Genomic DNA, 20,072 nt, shown 5'->3' with positions numbered 1-20,072 from the left:
ACGACGAATGTTCCTGGTAAAGAAACTATTTTTTCCATTAGGCCTAAAATCGTGCTTTGGATTATTTTTTATAATTTGTTTGCCATTTCAATACTTTAAAATACATCCCAACAATTTGAGCACCTTTTAAAACACTCGAACTCTCGCATCCTCTCATTTTTCGAGCATTGTATCTGAGTACATTTCTGCGCAATGCAAAGCATTGCGAACGCCAACAAATAAAAACCAGTGACTCAGTGAGATACAATTTAGTCTCAAAGTAGAAATTCAAGCAATATCTCTCTTATTGTGTGAAGTTAAAAGTCAACTTGTGTGACGGCAAAGCAATAGGAAAAAGTTTTCAAGTGAAAACATAGTAAAAAAGGAGTTTGAATAAAATCGAAAACGTAAACAAGCAAACAAAAAATTGTTTTGGCCAGTTTTAAATTTCTTCAATAAATTTGTGTTAAATAAAATCAATAAAAAATGGCTGATGCTAATAAGAGAAATATCCCCATCAAATTGGGCGATTTCAGCATTATCGATACAGAGTTCTCAAGCATTCGTGAGCGTTTCGATGCGGAAATGCGTAAAATGGAAGAGGAGATGAATAAGTTCCGGCATGAGTTGATGTCGCGCGAGTCCAATTTCTTTGAGTCCAGCAGGTGTGTACCTAAATGTTAACGAATTGATTTTGTGATTGTATAACAATAGCAATTACATTTTGTGAGGGTTGTTCTATTTCATAACTACGCAAAATAAATGTATTAAGTAAGACGAAGTGTACGGAGTTTAGGGGACTCTAAGGAAGCGTAGTAACTTCCTCTGCGTATACGCTTGATGCGTAATTAGTGCGCGAAATTTGACATCTGCACACAAGTTCCACTTATATTAAAGAGAAGACACAGGCACCAACCTATGCACATACAAATATAAAAAGAATACATACCCTGCACAGTCAAACAAACTAGCCGCAATCTATCGTACAACTATTAGTTTCAACTCTAGCTAAAATAGTAATACAACCTCGTAATAGTGTTCGCAGTTCCGACACTGCTTATTTGACGAGGATAGGCAAAAGTAAAAGTAAAGTCTTCGTATAAAAATCACGCGCTTTAAGTTTCTCATCATACTTGTCCTGATGTTTAGTATAGTTGTTCTGGAAGCCTAATATTGACTGTCAGAATTTTGTACAGCTTTAGATTTTTAAATGCTCATCCGGACTAGTTTGATTTGAGTTATAAATGTCCAGTAGCGGTGTTATGGTGTTTCACTAAATGTAGTGTACACACTTATGTATGCATGGATGTATGTGTATACAGATGCTACACTAGAAGTTGTTTAAAATGTATTTACATATTTTTCCTACTTTATGGTTATGTGTTTATTTTGTGTTGTAACTTAACACCTAATTGTTTATTGTGCTTTACCAGAGTTGTACTATTCGCGGTTGCATACCATTAAAAATTAGTGTAGCTCTTTACTTTGCTACTTTGCCATGGTTTCCGTATCGTTGTAGCTTCACGATTGTGATTTCAAAAATGTTTTAAATCTTATCGGGTTCTCAAGTTGCTCAATTCCCACAGTTCAAATGCAGAGCTTAGAAAAAAGTAGGTGGTAGGTAGTTATGGTCAAGATGATTATTGTGGTTTACAGTAGCAACTTCTATCTTGACAACGGTTTTTTTGTTGCAGAGGTAGAAGTACAGTGACACGAAATAAGTATTTGAGCAAACATTTCTTTAACAATGCAACCAAGGCGAATTCCGTACCAGGTGTTGTTATCTGAACAGCTGATTGCTTATTCTTGATTATTTTCTATACAATGCCTTTGTACAACAATATGTCAGTTAATCGAAATTAATGAATTTTTTTTTTACTTGACATTCTTCTGCACAGCGAATTGGTTGAATTCGCTTTACCATCACCTTGTATAGATCCGTCTTGAATGCAACTAAGAGAGAGGCAAAATCTAACTTATTCGAAAGTGCTTACAAAATTTAAAATTCTATGAATGAAGCTTTGGAAGGCTAATTTCTTGTCGTCCATTAACCTGTGTCGATTTGTATGGACGAAAGTTAATCGATGTTGTAAAAACGTTGGCGATAACAGTTTTTTGAAAAAGAAAAAAAAATATTTTTTGGGTTTTGGGGAGTGTTTTGGTCGTAAAATTTACCCTTTCGCTATTTTTTTTTCGCAGGCTCGAAAATAATTTTTTTGGGAATGCGCAGTGGAACTTTTTTTTCCTGAGCCCAAATCTTATCGAAAAATCGATGGCGCGATATCGGTTAATAAATCGACCCAGTCTAGCGTCCATATTTATGATTCGCACGCTTAATATGGATATGCACATGGAATCAATTAGCGGCATAAGATAGTGATCTGATCTAGTAGCTTGTTATCACCCGCTTTTTGTGAGCGCAAATATGCAACGGTCGCATTCTTTTGTAACTGAGTGTCAAAACCAAACCAGTGGCTGATTGTTCCAAATTTCAACGAAAGATACTAAGGTTTCGATACGGCGATCTGCATAATATGCGCAAGGAACCGGATTCCTTAAATATCCTATTTATTCGATCTTACAAGACCCGAAATGTCTTTAATGTATACGTTCTACCGCGGGTTGCGACGGTATGCCTGTCGTAAGAGGCGACTAAAATACCGGATTCAAGGGGTTTGTGTAGCGCAGCCCTTTCAGGTTGCCAGCGCAATACATATGTAGCTTCTCCAAACCCAATTGTCAACCTCACCTATCCGTGGCGAATCCTGTTTCATTAACAGCCGAGGCTCTGGCGACCCCGAACTCCTCATGGATCCAGGGGGTGGGAGGGCGGTATGGCCTAGAAGGTCGCATGTGGTCATAACAGATCGTTCCCGAGATGGTCGGGCTTGGTACCGGAACGTACCGGATCTGCATCCGGCAAAGGACCATCAACTCGATAACACTCCCCAAGGCCATCGGGGAGTGCCCTTATCGCTACAACAACAACAACGGAAATTTTTAATATTTGAACAATGAGATATTTTTATTATACTAGCCGTATCGCAGTACGGAGTACTGCAGAATATGTAAGCGTAGGTGTGGTGAGTATAGTTATACGCCGCCTATTTTTGTCGTTTTTCGCACGACGCCGCCGAATATCATAAATATCGGCGCGGCGGCGGCGTCCGGCGGGTTACTATATTTTCTACTGTACATGCTGTTTATTGTTCATGTCGAAAATTTGTCCGATATGGAAATAATTCTCATCTCATACTGCAGGTTAGGATATACTTATTAGAAGAGTTTGAAAAATGACTTGGACATTTGGATTGTTGATTTCGATTTTCACACTTGATCGTCACCCTTGGAGTGAAATCATCATTGCCTATCCAAACCAAGTTTAAATATCACCTACAGGTGTAGACACATACAGGGGAGGCTCTGACCAGACCAAGAAGACTCAAAGTGGTAAGGACAAATGACCGGCTGTACTACTATCCTTACGTAGTGGACAGCCGGACTAGTCGGAAAACCGAAGTTACCCGGTCAATAATAATGAAAGCATTTTGGACTGAACATATAACCATTAATATCTTTCAACTTAAAATTGGTCGACTTTCATTTTAAAATACCGTTTTGGTTCTACGAAGACTATTGAAATCTATGCCTCGAATACAAACGTCTGTAAATTAAAAAAAATTGTATCCAGGGTCCTATACAGTTTTAGAATAAAGAAATACAGCGCACATTTGTAAAATTGAAATTAATAGAGCCGCCGAGGATTTTTACCCATGAGTTACGCAATGATATCCACTTAAACAGCTTACGATTTTGAGGGCGGCGTCCTGCTCCGAATATTACTCCTTAACGTTTCAAGATGTTTGTCTGTTGATTCGAATAGTCTCTTGTGGGCTATGTAGCTCGGAAGCATGGAGCGACAAAAATATCCGCCAGAAACATTTCCTAAATATTACTTTAAATTAAATATGAAAAAAGGCTAATAAAAATGTGTAAGGCTAAAAAAAGCTAAAACTTTAAGGCAACTTTTCAAGCGTTTTCTTCATTTTGTTCATAAAAAACGTATCAGCATTAACATTAAATACTGCTAAAAAAACTATTATTAATTTGTATTGTAGTTTCATAGAAAATAATTAAAATAATTTTCAGTTGCGATCTGTGTTTTGTAAAAATTTGCAAAGCGACACATTCGACACTCTTCTACTACTTCGATGTACAATGTTACGCCCAAATATTCATAGATTAAGTCGAATGTCAATAAGCTCGCGAGCCTTACGAGTAATTCGAGATTCGAGAATCTCGCTAGCCTTGCGAGTAATTCGAGATTCGAAAATCTCGCGAGAAGGCGAGACTCGCGAGAAATCTCTTCTCGAACATGTTCTAGAAATCGTAAGCTCGAGTTAAAAATGCTTCAAAATATCTTTACGAAAATGTTATACATAGTTAATATGTACCACTTACTGTGGAATAAGCTCCTGTATTACTAATGCGATACCCTTGCATGTTTATTTTCGATTCCACATAGTTTGCGTGCTATCGGCCGCATTAATGTTAAATAAGCCCAAGGCAAATCCGACACATCACCTTGCAACTGTTTAAAATTTAGATAGCTAAATCCTTTTGCTTAAAGAACTCAATTTTCTGTGATGTTTTAAAGAAATGTAAGTATTTTTTTAAAGCTCATGCTAATTTTGCATAGTTTGCACATGCATATACTTGTGTGTGTGTTAACATAAGCAAACATTCTTTTTCTTTTCATAGAATAAACAAAACCGACCTAAATTTCATTGCAAACGCATAAATTAGTTGAAACGTGTTAGACATTCAAAATATGTGGGTATGGCCACCCACGGAAACTGAACGGTTGAATGTACAGATTATTTTTAAGTTGAGGTTATGTAAAACACATATCTGACGTCATGTTGATCATGAATCCTCAATCTACAACTATTGTTTTGTAAATATTATTATTGTTGTCGGTGTCATAGTCAACAAAACCCTCCAAGAAAGGTTTGAGGGGTGTAGCACGTGTGACAGTTCTTGTAAGGATAGCAAACCAGTACATTTTGGTTCTCTCGCATACAGATAAATGCACAGCTGACTTGCGAATGATTTGATATAGGTATCTTGTACATATGTAATAAAAGAACTCTTAACTAAAAAATTGTCGTAGAATTTCTTTAATCCATTTCTAATCCAAGAATATTTTAAACTATGAAAATGATATATTATTAAATCCCGTATTCTCGGAAAAAAGTATGACTCATATACGGTTATAGGTCAATATTAATCCTTATGTGTGCTATTTGTGTTTATTTCAATTTAGAAATAGTTTTGGTGACACATTTAAAATTTTTGTTGAGTAAGCATAGGAACAGTGCAAATCCTGTGTTTATGCAACATGCAAAAAGTTCAGTGGATCTTGGAAAAACTTTGTGTTTAAGTGTTGCTTTTATTCATATACTTTAGGGTGCCCCTTATTAGTTAAATAATCGCCCCTTCATAGATAATACCGACAAAAATATCCCATTATGGTCCCCATTAAAGACGATTATGGGGTATCGCCCACAGGTCAAAGTTAATTCTCATTGCGTATGAAGCCAAACCAATCAACCCTGCTTGGCGTGAACTGACGACGATTGGGAGCACCCAGGCAGACCAAGATTTTACGGCATTATTTGTTGCACCGGTAAATCTCATACAACTCATCCTTTTACCATCTTCGCCACACATCGTTGGCATCGAGGGCAATTAATGTTTCGGAGAATTTTTCTCTTAAATATTCCAAGAGCCATTCTATGCTATCTCGACAAAGTTCCAGTCATATTAGAGGACAGGTATGATGAGAAACTAATGGAGTGTGGTTTTTGTTCGTCAAGATAGGATTTTTACTTGCAAATCGCCTACCTATTCCAGAGAAACACTTGGGGGTGACATAAGGTCAACGGTCAAAAGGTCCAATGACGTAATGACCACTTCAAACGATCTTTTCAACTTTTCCTTTTTTACTTTTTGAACCTTTATAAAATTTCCGTTTGACCTTATGACCATTCTAGGAAAAATACCATGACCATATAGTCAAGATAATTTAAAATCAGCACAAAAGCAAAAGGCTTCTGCAAAATTGGTTAGACGTTTAGTTGAATATGTTCTTTTTATTGCAAAGGAATCGCCCGGTCAGCATTTAAACTGGTTTTGCCCTTTAATGAAATCAGAATTGGGAAAAAGGGCGCTCGACTTTTTATTCCAATTTCCAAATTTCTAGTTGAATTTTTATTTCAGAGAGGACCACATTTGAACAGTTCTTTATACGATTTTTCAATAGATTGGGACTGTAATATATGAATATGAGCGCCGTATCTGAAAATTTGAAATAAAAAAAATTTCTTGATTCGACTGAACAAAAATATGGCGAAAACAATAAGGCTTTATTGTAATTTAATAGTTACATGGAGAGCTGTGAGTCAAAATAATGGGCCTAGTGGAGAGAAAAAAACAAGTTTTCCTTCCTGACCGTCTCGGAAAAGCAGGATGATCATGCCGATCTCGTTGACATCATAGCCCTTTGAAATTTGGCGTAGTGACCATAACTTCAATTGACTTTGTGGCCATGTAGCCCCTCCAGCATTTGTTAACAAGTGTGCTTTTTCGTTTCTAGGCTGACATTGTTTTCGCTTTTAATATTGGTTTCCAATAGACTTGTATGATAAACTCCCCGCAGAGACGTAATGACAGTTTCTCCATCGAAATAAAGTATAATGATACATTCAGGGATAATCGTTTTTATATGCGTTCATATTTCGATATTGGATGTTATGAGTGAACATGTTAATATTTTTGTGGGTGGTGACAATAGTCGCTATCTTTTGCAATCGAGTTGCAAAAAAATACCTGGTAGGACACTGATGGTATGTCGAAATTACATAAGACACATTGTGTTTTTTTGCAACTCGATTACAATGCATTACGACCGTTGTTACTTAAGAAATTTGCTACTTTTCCTTGAATGCAAGTAAAACTTTATTTACAATACTCATACGCCCGCGCGATCCCATTTGACTTACGGTCCCGTTGAAATCCAATAATTCATTGAAAGTTTAATTAAGAAAAATGCAGCAAAGTGAATCAGAAAAACAAACAAAAATGTAACGAGTATGTCTAAAAATAGCTTTCGTCGTCATAATAAGCTAAAATTTATACATATCGCAAACTTGCTTGATTATTTACATATTTGCATAAATCAATATGATCGTGTGTGTGCGTAACATATTTTTTTAAATATTTACATACATACATACGTATTTCTGAGAATGAATATTAAATACGAGTCTTTCTTACATATTTACTTTTACATATCAAAAATGTTGTCTGTATTAAGTTCACTACAAAAGAAGTAAGAAAGCCTAAGTTCGGGTGAAACCGAACATTACATGCCCACTTGAAACGCTGTTGTTGTTTGCTTTGTGTGGTTAATGGTGTTATAAGGCTATTCAATAATACATATATTTTTCTATTCTGAACTCATTTTCGTTCAAGAGAAGCAAAAAGGATACGGGGACTACCACTAATGAATTTGAGCGGCTAAAAATGCAGGTCTCCTTCATATATAGGGATTTCCCTACTGTTTATTTTAAAGTAAAGATATAATAGAACGAAAACTTAAAATCACAAGTGCCATTGTACTAAAAAGCGTTATTGCCCGTTAAGGGTTGTAATAACCAAAAACACATCGCTGCAATGGTACTGTATGGCTTTCAGGCGATTTCGCTCATTTTCACAGAGCAAACAGTTGTAGATATGAAAAAAAAAATTTCTATGCCAAATTTCGTTCGGATTGGGAGATTTTTGTTTGACTCATGGCATTAAAAGTATTTTGGAAATAGTTACAAAAAATGGGCGGGAAGTGACTTAAACTATGAACATTTTTCGTTCGTTTGTTTCATTAGCCAACTGGTTAGTAAAATATTCTAAAGACATGGTTTAAATTTGTTATCCCAAAGCGGGGTTTTTCAAAGCAAAACAAGGTGGCTCAACCCGCAGCCAATACCTTGGAGCCCCCAGTGCTCGCCCCCAATGAATAAATACAAGGTGTAACAGGTGCATAGCGACCCCCCTCTCTAAAAATAATAACATAACATACAGTCCACAAAAATAACAAATAATATAATAATATAATTTGCTTCTTTTAATTTTCTGACCAGTTTTTAATTATTTCAATGTTTATAGGCTTTCCTGATCTTTCGGATTTGAAATGAAAACACTAAAAAACTTTAATTTTCCTCCATTTTTTCCCAACGTTTGGCCAAACTCCTTGGCATCATCAGGGGTTAAATCTTTAACTTGCACCGAAAAATGATAGAAAAAAATTAATTTTGACATGTTTTATCACCATAACAAAATTTTTTTTGACAAAAACTTACATAGAAAGAAATAATTTAATACATATCTATAAAATCACAAAAACAAAGTGATTATAAGCTAAAAAAGATTTATCGGTACCATCATCTTTAGGTACACTTGTCGTACTAAGTGTCATAAGCATGCCAAATAGCTTACTTACTTACTTAATTGGCGCTTAACCGTCTAAACGGTTATGGCCGTCCAACAAGGCGCGCCAGTCGCTCCTTCGCTCCGCTAACCGGCGCCAATTGGTCACACCAAGGGAGTTTAAATCGTTTTCCACCTGGTCCTTCCAACGGAGTGGGGGCCGCCCTCTACCTCTGCTTCCATAGGCGGGTTCCGATAGAAACACTTTCTTGGCCGGAGCATCATCTTTCATTCGCATAACATGGCCTAGCCAGCGCAGCCGCTGCGTTTTAATTCGCTGGACTATGTTGATGCCTGCGTATAGCTCGTACAGCTCATCATTAAATCTTCTTCGGTACTCGCCATCGCCAACGCGTAGAGGTCCGTCCATAAATCTTTCGAAGAACTTTTCTCTCGAACACTCCCAAAGCCGCTTCATCTGCTGTTGTCATGGTCCATGCTTCTGCCCCATATAGCAGGACGGGTACGATAAGTGACTTGTAGAGTATGATTTTCGTTCGCCGAGAGAGGACTTTACTTTTCAATTGCCTACCTAGTCCAAAGTCCAACTATCTTTACACGAACAAAAAGCCCCATAGAACCACTACAACAAAACAACGTAGTATACGAGATTCAATGCACGGGGAGAGACAATGAGAACTGTGACAAAATCTACGTTGGAACAACAAAAAGAGCACTAGGAACCCGATTGGCAGAGCACGACGCTGACATTAAGAAGAACAAGACCAGCACAGCTCTTGCTCAACACGTATTATCACATGGACACACAGCTGATATAAAGTACGCGAAAATAATAGACATAGAAAAGAGGGAAAGAACGAGATTCACGTTGGAAAGTCTACACATATTACAAAAAAGGGAGAGGACAATGAACAAAAAAGAGGACACAAAATTTATTGCTGCTAGCTATTTGGCATGCTTATGACACTCAGTACAAGTGTACCTAAAGATGATGGTACCGATAAATCTTTTTTTAGTTTATAATCACTTTGTTTTTGTGATTTTATAGATATGTATTAAATTATTTCTTTCTATGTAAGTTTTTGTCAAAAAAATGTTTGTTATAGTGATAAAACATGTCAAAATTAATTTTGTTCTATCATTTTTCGGTGCAAATTAAAGATTTGACCCCTGATGATGCCAAGGAGTTTGGCGAAACGTTGGGAAATAATGGAGGAAAACTAAAGTTTTTTAGTGTTTTCGTTTCAAATCGAAAAGATCAGGAAAGCCTATAAACATTCAAATAATAATATAATAATAAGAAAACTATTCGCTCGTCGAATCACCAAAGCTTAGACAACACACATTTTCTAAATTTTTTTAAGTTTTGTTCTTAGCTCAATCATACCACTACTGAGGGAGAATATCAATCAAATATAGTTAAATACCATAGAGTTATTGAAAAATTGCTAAATTAGACCTTTAGAAAAAGTGGGCATGGTCTTAAGCCGCTTTTTTTTTAAGTCTATATCATTTGGCAAGGATAGTGTCTCTGCCGAATTTCAATGTAATATCTTTAACTGCTTTTGATTTACGGCTTGTTGAACTTCCAAATTTTCTTCTTCTAAATGTGGGTGGTGCTACGCCCAAATTCCAAAATTTTTGGAATTTATGTTTTGCGTCATAAACGCAATCAACCTACCAAATTTAGCTTAGCGGTATTTCCCTTTGAATTATCTCATTTTATCCATTTTTTTTTTTAATTTTCGATATCGGAAAAGTGGGCGGGTTATCGTCCGATTTCGCTCGTTTTCAATACCTATATATTCTGGGTCCAGATAAGCCTGTATACCGAATTTGGTGAAGATATCTCAATATTTGCTCATCGCTATCGTGTTAACGGACGGACAGACGGAAGGACGGACATGGCTTAATCAAATTTTTTTTTCGATTCTGATGATTTTGATATATGGAAGTTTATACCTAACTCGATTCTTTTATACCTGTACAACCAACCGTTATCCAATCAAAGTTATAATACACTGTGTACAAGTACTGCTGGATATAACAACAAAGATTTTAAAGAAATTTGCATTAAGCGCGCTAATATCCAATTCAGTTCAAGTTTAAATGATTTTTACAGTGGGGCAGACACCGTCGAACAAATGAAATTTGTTTGCGTTTTAACGGTTGCTTTAGCACATTAATAATATAAAATTATACTTATACACATGCGTACATTTTTATGTATGTATGTACACTAGAGTGGTCTTAAAAACGTGTTTTGCACAAAAAGACCCACATATTATTCCTTTATATGTAAGTAATAAATATCCCAACTCTTAAGCAGATTCCACCAGCTTAAGTCGTGGCACATTCCCATTGAAAATGCCCTAAACCGTTTATTTTTTAATTTTCGAAAATAATGGCCATCAAAATCTTATAAAAATAGAAAAAATAAAATATTTATAACAAGAAAATGAAAAAGGAAAACAATTTTTGGAAATGTGCCTGGCACCTCCCATTTTTTAATGAATCATTTTTCAACGTTTGACGTATCAAGTCAAAACTCGGTACACATATTTCTCCCACAATGTTTTTGTTTTTTTTGAAATAAAGGATCATAGACCAATGTAAAAGGTATTATCTTTGCGAAAAATATCTTTATATAAATCGTATTTTGCTTTTAACAAGATATTTAGGAAACTGAAACATGTGACCATTCTTTATTCTACGTTTCGATAGCCATTACTGGAAGAAGAATAGAGCTATTGCGAAGAAAGTCTATCTCCTTATTTTTTATAAATATGAATATTTCTAATAAATCATCTAATAAACCTGAGAGTCAAAAAACTGAAACTAAATGAACTGTGCGACAACCCTCAGCTAAGAATATAATGTCCGGTTACATCCGAACTTGGACACCTTATTTGTACTTATTTTTTTAATCAAAACTGTATTATGGGCCTCCATTAATTTTACAAACCGGTCTGTCGAATCATTTACAACAGGTAAATTCTCAACAATATGAATTCCTATTTTAAATCCAGACTCGTTATGTCATTTAGATGGGTCAACTTTCAAAAAATTTGTGGAAGTATAAAATATTTCAAAAAACGCAAGTACTTTCTTTGGCTGACGAAATCTTCAGTGCTTTTGGGAAATATAACTTGCACTCAAGTTGACCGACACTACCCATCTTGGCCTAATCTGAAAAAAAAAATGTTAAGTAGTATCAAAATCCTCGTTAAGTGTTGCTGACAAAGCAAGAAAGCCCATTTCTCGCGTAACTATTTCCAACAACGTCCTAATATATATTGGCTAAATTAGTATACATGTTGAAAATCCCTCTATTCTATATTATAAAAATTGATTTTAGACCAATGGTCACCAAAATTAAAACTGTAGCTGTGTTAGTAAGACTAAAATCATATATTTTCGGAAATGCGCAAATAAACAATCCTCATGTTCCAATGGTCCATGAACCAGATACGGATAGAGATTTAACATTCAAATGCAACAACAATGTGAATCATATGGATCACATTGTTGTTGAATTTGCATGTTAAATCTCTATCCGTATCTGGTTCATGTACCATTGGAACACGAGGAATAGCTTCCTCCGATGTTGTGCTTGTTCAGATGTTGTTCAGAGTAGACTAAATTAAAGAGAATAAAAATATCCCGTCGCAAAAATCCTGAGACAAATAAATTATTTTGCACGGTTTGAGCCAGATTAATCCGTATACATTTGTAACCAGATAGTAGCCATCATCCCGTCGTAATGATCCGGAGCCAGATAAACAATTTTGTATATAAACGCAACAACAACGAGTTGAGGCGGATAAATCCAGATAGAAGTCTGGTTCAATTCGTGAGCCAGATAATTTGTTTATTTCTTGTCTTTAGTTTGGCAACGCTACTTTTAAAAAACCATTTTTTTCAAAAGTAGATGGTGCCGCCTGGCCTTTTATCGTATGTGTTAAATGAAACACAACAGCGACATCTACCTATCATAACTCATGTGTACGAAAATATCACAACTCCTGCTTCTCAAGCCTTCCAATGTTCCAGAGTATTCCCGTGAAAATTGAGCGTGATACGGAGTTAGAAAACTCACTGGATGATGGCTTATATGTGTGAAGTGAGCGCAAAAAATTATTTCACTAGCTGATGACCACTGCTTTAGACCGTGGATTAAAGCTTCAATTGACGAAAAATGCACCGTGGAGTGATTTATAGTTTAATATTTGAATAAATAGAAGAAATAAGTTTGGAAGTAACGAACGAGTTTCTAGGGACATGCCACCAGAAGCAGCTCCTTTATTTTTAGATACGGATATAGATCTTGAAGAGGAGAAAAACCAGTTTAAAAAAATGTATTTCATATTTCTAAAACAAAACAAAAAAGCTTTCAGAAAGGTTTTTAATTCCCACTTATTTTTCGAAAGTTGGATCAAAAAGAGAAAAAAAATGCTGTCAAATTTAACTTGATCTATATGAGTGTTTTTTTTTAAGGTAATGGATAACCATAATACAGTCTTAAAAAACATGGAAGAAGAGCAAGAAAGGTTGCCTAAGTACGGGTGTAAACGAACTTCATATACTCATCCAGAGATCTATAGTACAGATCATTTATTTTAGTTTTTGGCCCTAGGTTTCATCGAAATATGTGTGTTTATTTAATGATTTTGGGCATCTTTCAAGAGAAGTATTCCTCTTTGTACAGGAAAAGTGTAAGGGTTTCTTCACAGTGGGTCAATTCTTCTTCTTTATTGGTCGAAAGAGATTGCCACACCCATTCCAAATGTTTAAGTTACGTCGATCGGTCTTCGACTTATGGCTCCGGAAACGGTAGCCAATGCATGATCAAATAAGAGGTGGTGCCACGCTCATTTACAAACAAATTTACATTCATTTAATTGTTATAAATACGCTTTAGAAGGGAAATAACCACGCCTTAACCTGAAGTTATCTGCCCAAGAGCTTGGAACTGAATTACCTACATACAAAGTAATACAGCTTTTTCATAATTTTTTATTGTTTTTTGCATACAAAAGATGTCCAGTCTAATGTACGCATACACATTAGGGTGAGTCGATTTGTATACGAAAGTTAACCGATATCGCGCCATCGCTTTTTCGATAGGATTTGGGCTCAGGAAAAAAGTTCCACTACGCATACCCAAACAAATTATTTTCGAGCCTGCGAAATTTCATTTTTTTTGACTTTTTTTCGACTTTGATTCAAGTTTCATGACCTACTAAAAAGATTTTCATATGTATTTACAATCAAATGAAAATTTTTTTAGTCGGTCATGAAAAAAACTTTAAAAATCAAAGTCGAAAAAAGTAAAAAAAAAAATGAAATTTCGCAGGCTCGAAAATTTTTTTTTTGGGTATGCATAGTGGAACTTTTTTCCTGAGCCCAAATCCTATCGAAAAATCGATGGCGCGATATCGGTTAATAAATCGACCCAGTCTAATACACATGGGTAAATAAATAAAAATTTTAAAAATTTCCATCGTGCATTTTAAATGCAAATTTATTTGTAATTGTGTTTTACGCTTTATTTACCTACACACTTATGTGAAGACATTTATATAGACACTGTTATCCATTTTTTAGTGTTGACAATACCATTAAAGGCAAAGAGTCTTTAATGTTTACATGAAGTGTTTGGCCAAGTAATACACCTGTTCAAAATCCTTAATTCAGTAATATAAATACTTATGTATGGGTGCAATGAAATCATTTCTATTAATTATGAATAAAGAAATATTAGGATGTTCGTTATTTGCATTCTCGTTGTTTTTGGTTCCCCGCCAATAAAGTTTAAAAATATTAGGCCGTGTGCATAAAACTAGGAAACACTTTTTTAAGGCAAACATAGGACCCACCCTTCAAACGGCAACACCTTGGTCTAAGGTAAAAGTATAAATTTTTAATAAGAGTCAAAAAGTTAAAATAAAATGTTTTTTAATCTCATTTCATAGTGTAGTGACATCTTTGACTCGTGTTCGACAAGTCTTAACGATTTCCAGTCGAGGACAAGTATCTATTATGCTTGACCTTTCAGGCTTTTATATATTATATGCAGGCTTTTGATGTATTTAAGTGCCTCTTTACGGTGTTTTCCTGACATCACAAAGAGGGAGGGAGAGATGGGAGAGTGTCTGCTTTGCGATGACTTCGCAGTGAATGTGAACCGGCATTTCATCCTCCAGCTCACAAAAGCAAAGGATTTGTGATTCGGATAGATTTGACTTACTTAGATGATATCGTAGACTACAGTGTTCCGTATGGTACGAAGTGAGAGTTCGTAAGTACTCTCTGCTGAGATGAATGAGTTTGGATGATGCTCTCGTTGTTGGGAGTATAAAAATTTTGGCCTGCCATTGCATTGGGCATTTAATCCAGTGTCGTCTGAACTGCTTTGTTTCCCAGTTACTTTCTGTTTCCCTAGTTTGTGCCTTTGTGAGTTCACCATAGAATACTGCTAAAGCACTCGGCTTGGCTGGGTAGTCTGCGCGTTCCTTATATTCATGTCCTTGATGCATGGGAACCCATCCTAACAAAACCTTGTTTTGGGATCGGAATCTTACCTGTAATCCACTATCTCAGAAGTAATTGTGTAAGACTACAAGGCACGTAAGGCTGCCTAGCTGCCTGACATAATGAGGATATTTCTCGACGATAAGCCTCTTCGTAGACATTATCTACCGTAAACTTCTATTGCATCAATTTCTGCCTTAGAATAGTGAGGTAACATCGATTTCTTGAATTTCGGTCCATAGATGCCCGCTCCCGTTTTTCCGTCATTAAATTTCGATCCATCCGTGAACCAGACCTCTGAGTCAGGGTCAGTATATGTATTCCCTGATTATCAAAGAGTTCTGTCCACAATGGACACCTCAAAAATCCGTGATATTCTGAATGTAGGGGCCATTACATTTTCTTATCACTTTCATATGCCCTGTCATCTTTCTGCTCTTTACTTAGAGATATCTTGAAGTCTTAGTGCATCAAGTGTTGCCTTTTTCTGTATTTGAATAGGGAGGTACAAAGTGCATCAGCACTAGATTTTCTTATCGCACCTGTTAAGCCAATAGAAAATAGTCGTTGCTGTTTGCTCAATTATGTTATTGCAAACTAAGAAAGCACACACCAGTATTAAAAGTCTTGTATACCATCTTGGGAGATAGCCCTCATGTATTTGACCTAACAAATAGCACCACTATTCTCAACGACCTTAAACTGCAGTCTATACGTACAAGTGTCGATCATAGCAAACAAAAATTATTTTCATTAGCACTATTACTTCTTAATCATAACCTTACCATATATTTTCTTTCTTTCTCTTGCCAATAGCAATTTCTGGACATCACTGGTTTAAATTCTTTTTTTTAATGTGCGGCTAAAGTTTTTGGTAATTTTGATCTTATATTAAATAAATAGGGTTTCTCAGCTGCTGTGGTTGAAGATGGCGTTCGGATGGTTTAAAAAGGAAGAAAATCCTGGAACTTAAAGTAGTCTAAGCTAAACTGAGCTTTTTACAATAATACTGTAAGGTTGCCATTCTTAGTCAAAGCCCTGCTGAGGTAATCAAAAAAGGCTTATTATGATCATGCTGAATTATCTTAATAGGGATTTAATTTAGTAAATAACGAACACCCTAATACTTATTTGCATACATAAAACTTTGAACAAAATCATTATAAACGCTCAGACCAAATAATCATTCGAATTGCAATTTGTTCTTAATTAATTGTGTAATTCGAATTTATTTTTGGTGTTTGCATCATTTTCAATTTTCAATACTTAAGGGCGGTTAACTGCCTATACGAATTTAAACTGCAGTCGCCGACAATTATTGATAGGAATATATAGATACGCTTTTGATTTAGTCAGCCAAGCCTCAGTTTTGTCATTACTTAGGTGCACAAATATTTTGAAGACATTTTTTTTTAGATTACTACGCGGGTTATCCCATCGCGATGAGATGTATTGACCCCGCATCTGAATTCAATTAAGCTTCTTTTTTTTGTTGTGTATTGGTCATTTGTCTATTAAGCTCGTTTAGTTAAGTAAAGGAACCAAGATTTATGTTCTTAATTAGTTTTAGTAATATTCTGGAAATAAAACCGATCTCAGGGCCGTTTTCTCATATGGGCCTTAGGCAGATGACAGAGTGGAAGCGAGAAGCGTTGCTATAATATAAAGATAGAAAGGTCTGCTTCTTATGGAAAATTCTAAAAGTTGTCAGAGTATCAGAAACGCCTCAAGCTTGTAAAATATATGGAAATAAAAATCGCTTCTCGCCTAACATAGCTTACAGCGAGCACTCAGCCGTCAGTCAGCCTTATAATTCATCTTCCTAATGAACACAAATTTTGTTCACAAAAAAAAATTGTTTATCGGACTGATGAACCTTAAAAAAAACGGCCCTTAGTTTGCACTCAGCAGCCCACATTTTATTTTGACTGCTGCTGAAGGTCCCGCAAAGTAATCAATATAAAATGGCGATAAACTTAAGAGGGAATAATTTAATTAAGATACATTTAATTTTTCAATATTCAAACGATATTGACAGCTGGTTATGATATCATACTGTGGCGAATGTTGACATCACTAGGCTGTAAGTAAATAATCACGCAACAACAAAAACATGAAGCAAGCCACACTTGTGTAAATGAATACATCAGTCATCATTTACACACAAGGCAACGAAGAAATATTTCACACACACACATGTGGTCATCAGCCGAAGTTGTTACTCACACATATACACGCATATATGTAGCTCAATTACCAAGCAGGGGATACAGCAGTTCTAGAAGGCGAAACGTCTAGACTTTAGTAGAATAATGCGAATTAAGGAACTAAGAGTATAAAAGCAGCGCAAGCTGAGTAATAACTAATCAGTTTGCTTTAAACACGCTATCAGTTGCGAAGTAAAGTATAATTGCGAAGTACTACTCCCAAAGTTATCTAAATAAAGACCAGTTTGCAATACTGAATATTGGAGTGATTTATTCAACAGTTTAGCGATTCGAACGTTAGCAGAAGGTTACAAATGAGCGGAATTTCTCTAAATTCGTTACAATACAAATAAACTCATATGAATAAACCATGACGATAGTAAATAAACAAATGCTTGAATGTAGTAAACAGATAAAATGAACTCCACGGGTACACTGGCTACTTGCTACTGTGGGATCGTCAGTGCGAAATGGTTTCTGATTTGCGAACGAAAGTGTAGAAATAAAAAAGGTTGAGTTCTAAGTACTCGTGAAGTTCAATATGTAAACATACAGTGTACATATAGAAAACTAAAGTTTTTAAGTTAACTAGAGCTCGCCCAGGGGTTGAGGTTGAATCACAACAGAGGTAACTTTTGCTAAATACTTTGGGCTTTTTGAGAAGAGCTTCGAAGGCCCACCAAGGCTGCCGATGATAAGTCGATAACATGCTGATAACAAATTGGTAACACTTCGATAAGGAATCGATACCTGTTCGATAACAAAAAACTTTGAAAACCAATCGATAGATTTAATAACAAATAATAGTTCGGCGATAATGAATTATTGCGTTTTGGACGAAACGTCAGTGGACGAAACTCATTTTTTAAATCACAATAGCTCTGAAATAGTGGATCGGATTTAAGAGATACGAGATCAAAAGTACTCGTCAGACTCATAATTTATTATAACTTTAGAACAAGTTTGACAGTTGCATAAAAAAAATAAATGTAAGGCGCGATAACCTGCGAAGAGATCTAAGGCCGAGCTTCTCTTCCAATTTGCGTCGTGCTCCTCTTGATTTTCCCTACAAATTGGCCGGACGATACCTACATGTTTTATACCGACTCCGAACGGCTTGGGGGTTGTTGGGGTGTTAGTCTAAAAAAATGCTTAATCTCAAAAGCTATGGAAGGATTTCATATGTTGCAGAACTGAATATGAGGCATGCATACTTGCATGTATACATTTTTATACCTTTCATGAAAATGAAATGGTATATTAATTTCGTCACGAAACCGAAAATTGTAAGTCCTTAAAGGAAGATAGATAGACCCACCATTAAGTATACCGGAATAATCAGGTTGAAGAGCTGAGTTGATTTAGCCATGTCCGTCTGTCCGTTTGTCCGTCTGTCTGTTTGTATGCAAACTAGTCCCTCAATTTTTGAGATATCTTGATACAATATGGTGAGCGGGTGTATTTGGGTGTCCGATTAGACATTTGTCGGAACCGACCGGATCGGACCACTATAGCATATATCCTCCATACAACCGATTTTTCAGAAAAAGAAGATTTTTGTAATATCTTACCCAATTTAACAGATTGAAGCTTCAAACTTCACCATATACTTTCGTATATTCCACATATTGTTGCCTGAAAAAATTGATGAGATCGGTCTGATATATAGTATATATCCCCCACAACGGATTGTTCAGATAAGGAACTTTTCGTAATTACTGCCCTATTTTAAGAGCTAGAGGCTTCAAATTTCAACGAATGCTTACGTATATAGCGTATATTGTTGTCTGAAAAAATCATAGAGATCGGTTGTATATATAGTATATATCTCATACAACCGATTGTTCAGATAAGAAACTTTTCGCAATTTCTACCCCATTTTAACAGCTGTAAGCTTCAAATTTCACCGATTGCTTACGTATATACCATATATTGTTGTCTGAAAAAATCATAGAGATCGGTTGTATATATAGTATATATCTCATACAACAGATTGTTCAGATAAGAAACTTTTCGCAATTTCTACCCCATTTTAACAGCTATAAGCTTCAAATTTCACCGATTGCTTACGTATATAGCATATATTGTTGTCTGAAAAAATCATAGAGATCGGTTTTATATATAGTATATATCTCATACAACCGATTGTTCAGATAAGAAACTTTTCGCAATTTCTACCCCATTTTAACAGCTATAAGCTTCAAATTTCACCGATTGCTTACGTATATAGTATGTATTGTTGTGTCAAAAAATCACAGAGATCGGTGATATATATAATATATATATGATGGTATATATAGTATATATATATAGTATATATATATATATTTTGCGATTTCGGCCCCATTTTAACAGCTAGAAGCTTCAAATTTCACCAAATGCTTACGTGTATAGCATATATTGATGTCTGAAAAAATCATTGAGATCGGTGGTATACATAGTATATATCTCATACAACCGATTATTCAGATAAGAAACTTTGCGCAATTTCTGCCCCGTTTTAACAGCTAGAAGCTTCAAATTTCACAAAATGCTTACGTATATAGCATATATTGTTGTCTGAAAAAATCGTAGAGATCGGTGGTATATATATTATATACTTCATATAAACTGTCATTTTTGCCCCTTTTTTACGGCTAGAAGCTTCAAAATTCATCAAATTTCATCAAATAGTTACGTTTACGTCATATATTTTTAAAATACGTGATTCGTAGTCATAGTTTTTACATACAGACCACAAAAAACGTGAAGCTTTGCATCCTCACACAGATTACCTACCTATTTTTTATTTTATATTTATCTTAAAATCGTTTAGATATGTTCAATTTTCACCAAATGCTTACG

At 35.5% G+C, this 20,072-nt stretch overlaps 1 protein-coding gene across 2 annotated transcripts in view; it reads left to right on the top strand.

Annotated features, from left to right (window-relative positions):
* Positions 1-237: 237 nt before the first annotated feature.
* The window catches only part of LOC137250313 (heat shock protein beta-1), an 83,609-nt gene continuing 63,774 nt past the window's right edge, over positions 238-20,072 (top strand). Inside the window, exon 1 of one of the 2 annotated variants that reach the window (XM_067782892.1) lies at positions 238-644. In XM_067782892.1, coding sequence (XP_067638993.1) covers positions 466-644 — 179 coding nt within the window. In that variant the 5' untranslated portion in view covers positions 238-465. The remainder of the gene's footprint in view (positions 645-20,072) is intronic. The other variant, XM_067782893.1, reaches the window with a different exon arrangement.

The sequence above is a fragment of the Eurosta solidaginis genome, chromosome 4 (genome assembly GCF_040869045.1).
Source record: "Eurosta solidaginis isolate ZX-2024a chromosome 4, ASM4086904v1, whole genome shotgun sequence".
Lineage (NCBI taxonomy): Eukaryota > Metazoa > Arthropoda > Insecta > Diptera > Tephritidae > Eurosta > Eurosta solidaginis.
Note: the sequence above shows the minus strand (reverse complement) of the source record. Positions and strands in the feature narration are given on the sequence as shown.